General features: G+C 26.5%; 1 protein-coding gene across 7 annotated transcripts in view; it reads right to left on the reverse strand.

The window, feature by feature from the left end:
• LOC100197608 (adipocyte plasma membrane-associated protein) overlaps positions 1 to 8,128 on the reverse strand; it is a 31,684-nt gene that overhangs the window by 18,343 nt on the left and 5,213 nt on the right. For all 7 annotated transcript variants that reach the window (XM_065805855.1, XM_065805854.1, XM_065805852.1 and 4 more), the window contains exon 3: positions 5,532 to 5,633. In XM_065805855.1, coding sequence (XP_065661927.1) covers positions 5,532 to 5,633 — 102 coding nt within the window. The remainder of the gene's footprint in view (positions 1 to 5,531; positions 5,634 to 8,128) is intronic.

The following is an 8,128-nucleotide window of genomic DNA, read 5'->3' on the forward strand; positions in this document are numbered from 1 at the left end:
TTTTGTGCAAATGGAAAAACTGTAACTATTATAATATAAAATATAAATAAAATCTTTTGGGAAAAGATTTTATTTATATTTTGTATATTTTTAAGGAAAACATATATATGGCACATGCCGGTCTGGGGGGTACCACCACCCAAATTTTTTTATCTAGAATAACCCCTGAAAATGAGTACTGTAAAGTGAAAAGGACTTTCTATGAGTTGTAGGTCATATCATAAATCATCTATAGATCAATTTAAAGATTGTTTGCAATCACTAGTTTCTACATAAGATTTTATAAATCTCTTGAGGACAGAAATCAAAACTTTTTATATCTCACAACTTTTAATAATTTTCGGTAACAGAATTTTTTTTAGGAGTAGAGTTCTTGATGTGTTTATAGATTATATAATTTAAAAACATTTTGTTATATAGTTAAATAGAAGTTACACATAAGTTATTGAATTTATAGAATATTAAAAAAAAAAATAGTAAAATATATTAATTACAATATTTTACACAATTTTTAAAAATATAATTGGATAATTAAGACAGTCGTTATTTTAATACAGGGTGTTCCATTAAGACAGACAAAATGTAATATTAAATAAAACAGTGTTATTGATGAAAATTTATTGATTTCTTTTTTGGATAATGTAGTCTGATTCATGGCAATTATTTGAGAAATATGATATCAGCCAAATGCCCACCACTGCTTTTATGACACACATCCAGCCGGTGGTCAAAATTTTCAATGACATTTCTGCATAGATGGTCGTTAATGTCATGAATATGCCTTATTATCTCATTCTTTAGCTCTTAAACTGTCGTTGGCTTGTTGGCATAGACTTTACTTTTAAGATATCCCCAAAGGAAGAAATCTAAAGGCGTCAAGTCGCACGATCTTGGTGGCCAATTCACTTCACTGTTTTGAGAGATAGTGCGACCAGAGAACTTCTCATTCAGTAAAGCCATTGTTGCATTGGCTGTGTGACAGGTGGCTCCGTCCTGTTGGAACCACAGATCTTCACAATCCACACCATTCAATGCAGGCCATAAAAAGTTGGTAATCATGGCTTGATATCGCTCGCCTGTCACAGTTACAGAATTCCCGGCATCATTTTCGAAGAAATATGGCCCAAAGATTCCGTTAGCAGACATTGCACACTATACCATGACCTTTTGTACATGAAGTGGCATTTCAACAACTTTCTTTGGATTTTCATCAGCCCAAATGCGACAATTTTGTTTATTAATGAATCCGGAAAGATGAAAATGGGCTTCATCGCTAAAGATAATTTTTTGCGAAAAACCAGCATTGACTTGCCTTTGCTCTCATACCCAATTGACGAATGTACGGCGCTTCAAATGGTCATCAGGCTTCAGTTCTTGAGTTAATTGAATTTTGTAAGTGTGCATACACAAATCTTTTGTCAAAATTTTATGTAATGTTGTTGAGAGGTTTAATTCTTGTGCACAATGAAGAATTGAGGTGCCTAGATTCTCCGCCACATTCTCATGTACCGCAGCAATGTTCTCATCTGAACAGCGTAAGCGAGTACGAGTTGGTATTTTCACATCTGTCACTGATTCAGTTTCTTTAAATTTTGCCACTGATCCAATTGCACTGATGGTTGGTCGATTATGTTGACCAAAGAAATCACGAAGTGCTCTAAATGCATTTGTGGTTGAACAACCATTTTTGTAATACTCTTTAACAACTTTAATGCCTTGTTCGTTTGTTAATCTTTCCATTATTTTAATTGCCAAAAGCTGTAGTTTTTGAATCTGGAAGAACAAGAAAAAAATAATTCATCGTTCAACTATAATTTGCATTAAACATTTGTCCGTCTTAATGAAACACCCTATATTTTAGTTCGAAGAAGCTTTTTATGTATTTTTAACTATTATTGTTGTATTTTTATAGCTGTTTATTAACTGTTTTTATTTTTCAAGGTTTCATAGAATAATTTTATCAAATCATACATAAATCGACTGATGTAGTCACAGTGGAGTGTACATAGACCAACTAACTTAAAGATAGTTGATCTATGTAGACTCCAAAACTAACTAGATAGACGCAGTGGAGTATGCATGCATCAAGGGTTTTGGATTGGACAGGCACTTTTTTATTTAAAAAAAAAGTATTTCAACATCTATCTAACTTGGGTTTGTAAACTAATTTAATTAACATAAAAACTAACAAACTAAATTACACTAGATTTTTAGGTACAATAGTCAAAATAATTATTAATAACTTATGTTTAAATAAGCGCGTACAAATATATATATATATATATATATATATATATATACACACACACACACACACACACACACACACACACACACACACACACACACACACACACACACACACACACACACATATATATATTAGTTGTACACTTATACAAATAATGCAGGCCTTGTTGTAAGATTTAATTGTGTAACAAAAATGCACAACACTAATAAATGTAACTTTAACACAGCTTTGACATTTACATTGTTAAAAGCTAAACTGCGTCATTAGCGTATTTTAAAGTACTGTGTTTTAATTTAATTTAATTTTAAACACGTTAAAAATCATTTAAACTAATATAACAAAAATTTTTGATAAAATCTAAATTCGATATTTGAAAAATATATTTCCTTATAATTGATTTCTTAAAAGAATCTTATTCTTAAAATAATGTTTTGTTTATTTATCACAACTTATTTGCTTGTTTTATTATTATTTTTTTTTTTTTTTATGCTTTTAATATAATTTTTTAAATAAAAATTTTAAACAATTTATAGATTTAGTTTCCAATAATATATTTGAAAACAAAATTTATGTTTATAAAAAAAATATGAACATTAGAAAAAAACATTACAGGATGTTGAATTAAAAAGAAACAAAAAATTTTAAATACATTTGTGAAAAGAATTCTCCTAAACAAAAATACATCTGCTTTTTTTAAAGAAATAAAGTTTTTTATTTTCTTTCACATATTATAATCTATGATGAAAAGATCAATGTTTTACGTAATGAGTTAATTAGCAGATGATAAGAAAAAAATTTCTTCTTTAATAAGTATTGTAAAACTATTTTACATTCCTTTAAGACTAAATTTTCATTCTATAGTTTACTGAGATTTAACATTACTTCAAAACTAAACTTTTATTTTAAAACCATGTTTAATTCAAAGATTTTTATTTAAAAAAAAAATTACATAAAATAATCAGTTTCTTTAACAAAAAAGATCAGTTGCAGTTAAAGGTTATTTTTTTATGACTTGATATTTTCTGAATTAACGTTACATAAATGATATTAAAAGATGATTTAAATATTCCAAAATAAAACAGTTTTTGCTAAACGTAAAAGTAATGAATGCATACACAAATCACCATTTCGTATGTAAAATGTAAGCTGCATAATACTTTTTAACAAGGCCTGATGTCTAGCGTTGCCTAATTTATAAATGACACCTTAACTGTTTTAATTTTTTGTTGACAAAGTCATTTTTAAACATAATTTTGAAAAACTATTTGTATATCAAAGCCTTCCCAGGAAGCGCACGCAGTCACACACCTTGTATGCCCTTGTTTTTATACAACTTGTACTTTTTGTTTTAAGGTAGTTGTTATTTTTAGCTATTGAATTTGATACAAGTTGAAGAAAGAAACATATTATACTTTATAACAATTTAAGAACAATTGAAAGTTTTGATATGCAACTTATTCACGATTTTTATTAGTTCGTATAATTAAGAAACTAATTTGCTATGTACCCTAGAAATATGAGAAACTTTGTTAACTTATTTTCTTGCATTTATTTGTTTACACGCCTTTTCACTTTAAAAATGTTTTTGCTATATTTGACATTTTTTCTCAATACTTATATAATAGGAAAATAAGAAAATAAATTGCTACTTATTTGTAAAATATTTGATAAATAAATTTTGTAATCATGAAGAAAATAAATAAAGAATAGTAGGGTTTCTTTTATAAATGTATTTACCACATTTGATGTCTGTCTGAAATTGTTTCTTTGCGAATTACTAGAGATAATGAACATAATGATCGCTCTGTTTGAAAAAATGTATTTAAAAACTTAAAAAAAGAGCTTTAAATAGGCTCCAGAAAAATTCATTAAAAAAGTTCAGTAAATTAACAATGCACTAGCCCATAAGCTTTTGGAGCATCATTAATAACAAAAGTTCATCAGGAAATAAACTATCCAGTTTAAATGCATAATTTGGATAATCCAACGAAAGTGCAGACTATTTCAATGATGGTTGTGAAAACATTCAAATATTTTATATTTGAATATTAGTATTAATGACTTTTTAATTTTTTTCATGAAAAACTTCTTCAAAAATTAAACTTTTTATTTGCAAATAAATAGTAATTAGTTTTCATGCTTTCCTGTGTATTGATTAAAACAGTAAACATTAGCAAAAACATTTGAAAAATTAATTTTAAAATAATCCATATTTTTTGCGCAAATAATAAAATATTTCCTTAATATTGACTGATAAAAGTCGTGAATAAATTGTATATCAAAAAATATTTTTATTATTGTTTGTATTCTTATCTGCTTTTTTCCTTGACTTGTATCAATTTTGACAGTGGAAAATAATAAATGCCCTATAAAATGAGAAGACAAAAACAGTAAAATATTTAGGTATATTATTTTTTTGACAAAATTGTTCTTTTTTTAATTTTCACTTTTTTAAAATTTAATTTATTTAGATATTCTATTTTGTATAGTATTTGTTTCCTTTCTTTGAGTATTGCTGTTTTATTCTCCGTAGTTTTTTAAAGCTTTATTTTGCAACAAATTCTTAAAACACTTACTATATAAAAACGTGGTCAAGTTGTCTTAAAAAATCACTTTAAACGTGGACAAACAAGGCTTGCGACCGCACTGACTTCCTGGGAAGTATTGTATATCTGAAAAAAAAATTTTAAGATATCCAGAATTCTGGAAAAATCTGCAAAAAGATAATCCCTGATTATTGTGACATTTAAAAAAATATATTTATAAGGTTAAAAAATAAAAAAAGATGCAGTATATAATTTGTTTTCGATATACAAACCTACTGGAAAGTGCGACCCAAAAAAATCTGAAGTAAAAATAACTTCAACTAAAAACCTCTAAAAAAGAGAAGTGTTTAGGAAGTAGGACAGTAAACCTATCAGGGGCTATTCTAGACAGTTTTTTTTTTTTTAAACATCTTCGCTTCCAACAAGGCTGCAAGCAGCCACTAGTTAAAGTTGGAAGTTTTTAACAGCACCAACCGTATTTGGGCGCCGTCCAAATTCAGAATTTAGCACTTCTTTTTTTTTTTCCGACAAATATTGTTTTTTCAGCAAAAAATTAACTACATACAGCAAATTTTGTTATGGCGAGGGGGGTACTGCCACCCAAATTATTTTCCTAGAATAGCCCCTGCCTATCTATGCTGTCCAAAATCAGTTTTTGAATCAATTTGTTAAATAAAATCAAAACAAAAAAAATTGAAATATCCATCAAGAATAAATAAAAAATGTTTGCTTACATAACTGGAATTGGATCAATTGGACAAGGTACAATCACTATATATAACAATGACAAACTTAAAACTGCACCAATAACTTGTATAGATATTTTAAGGGCTGACCTAAAAAATTATTCAAACATTTATCAAGAAACAAACAACAACAAAATATCTTACCTTTAATCATTTTATTAATATCATTTATTTTAATTACACATTGAAAAGAAAATTTTTTTAAATGGGTTTTTATTGATGCTTTGGTAAGAAATCAAATGCTTTGCAGTAAATTTTTGAATGTATTAAAAACCTATTTTGTTATATAAATGTATTTTTATTTTATTTTAAATAGATATTTAAAAACTTTGAAAACTCCAAATTTAATAAACTATTTAATGATATTCTACTACAGGGCACGACAAATCGTTTTTTTAAATAAACGTTGATGTTCGCATCTTTATTTATTGACGAACATCTAATTTAAGAGGTATATGTCAAATAAGAGAGTTTTATTTTCAAATAATTTTTTTATTCGAATAACCTTTCATTAAATTATAAAGGAGATATATTTTCAAATAACTTTTATTTTAGTTAATGAATTATTATATCAAACATGCTTATTGAATTTATTCAATTTTTTATTATTTCAATACAATACTTCATGCATTTGCAAAGTGCGTGCAAATTAATGGTAATTAAAAGCTGCTTTCCACAAAATGAAAATAATCGCACGAAATGAATTTTTTTGTAATGACAAAATGCCACACTGTGGGGCAGAATTGCTTCAAAAACGGACATTTGATGAAAATGAAAAAAGGCGTTATGAAATATTTTTTGGTGGTAATATATAAAAGAGTCCATAAAATAATATATATATATATATATATATATATATATATATATATATATATATATATATATATATATATATATATATAAAAATGTATATCTGTATTGTATTTTCTTAGAATGTTTAAGAAAATAAATGATAACTTCTTATAGGAACACTTTTATTGAAAAACTGTTACTGCAAGAAGTAATAGATGGTTTAACTCTGAAAAAAGATAAACCTTCTTGTGAAGTCAAACTATCAGAATTGACAGCATTAGTAAATTCATCTTTATTTGATGAATTCGCTAATGCTTGCCAATTTTCAGGGTGAGTTTTAAGTAAATAAGAACACCAAGTTAAGCATTTTGTTGTTGTTTATTGTTGTTGCCATTTTAAAAAAAATAATGTGCCTTCGCTTATTTTTAATGCTGACTTTACCTGATATGGGATCGTCCATAAATTACGTAAAGCAAACTTTCACAATAAACAAAACAAAAAAAATCAAAAGTTTTCCCTCGCAGAATTTAAATAAAAAATAAAAGTAGCGCAAGTAGTTTAATGAAAATTGCCGCATAAGAGAGCTTAAGATCTCATACACTTCTGTTTTTTAAATATATTTTGCGTTGCGTAATTTATGGACTATTTAAATATGATTGTTTTTTGCTCATAACGATCACCTTTTTTTTTTGCTGCAGCAAATTGATTGATTAGCAATATTAGCAGAAATGTTTTATCTGTACATGCTTATCGACGAAAAAATCTTGTCTTGTGGAAAATCACCTTTTTTTGAAATCTTGTTAATTCTTATTATCGCTTAAGTGAAGTAATGTTCGTTTGCATACTAAAAATACTTTTAGTATTGAAAAGTTTTGAAAAGAATTTTTAAGTTTTGTTGAAATATATATAATCTAATAGAATATATAGAATTATTTTTTAAAAATTACTTAACCTAAAAGTAATGCTATGAAAGTAATCCAGTTTTAGCTTGGTTTCTTTAAAGTCGTTGAAAAAAAAAGTTTTGAAAAGTATTTTTGAGTTTTGTTGAAATATATATAATCTAATATAATATATAGAATTATTTTTTATAAATTATTTAACTTAAAAGTAATACTATGAAAGTAATCCAGTTTTAGCTTGGTTTCTTTAAAGTCGTTGAAAAAAAAAGTTTTGAAAAGAATTTTAAAGTTTTGTTGAAATATATATAATCTAATAGAATATATAGAATTATTTTTTATAAATTATTCAACTTAAAAGTAATGCTATAAAAGTAATCCAGTTTTAGCTTGGTTTCTTTAAAGTCATTAAAAATCCGTTTTAAATTTTATTAACTAATTGTTTTTTAAAAAACTATCAATTACATAATTAATTGGAAAAAAAATTGCTGTAAACTGCAAAAACTGAAAGTTATACGTTCGTTTAAAAAATTTTTGTGCGAACGCCAATGTTTATTTAAGTAAAAGTAAAGAAATGTGACATTCATTTTTCTGTCTTTTTTTAACAAATGTTCACATGTTAGTCGATTTGTCGCGCCCTGTACTATAGCCTATATAGATCAGCAATAGCTTACTTATTTTTCTAATCTTTATTGCATATAGCTTTTTAAGAAAAAGAAGAGAAAAAAACAAAGAATAAGAAAAGAACCCTCAGTTGATGTAGTGGCACTCTTTTGCAGCATCAGACTATAAGATAGTTGGTGTATGTACTGAAGCCCCCCACACCAGGCTATTTTGGTATACCACCACACTGCTTATCTAAACACACATCTATACATTTATAGAATGATTATTTGC

Source organism: Hydra vulgaris, chromosome 09 (assembly GCF_038396675.1).
Source record: "Hydra vulgaris chromosome 09, alternate assembly HydraT2T_AEP".
Classification (NCBI taxonomy): Eukaryota; Metazoa; Cnidaria; class Hydrozoa; order Anthoathecata; family Hydridae; genus Hydra; species Hydra vulgaris.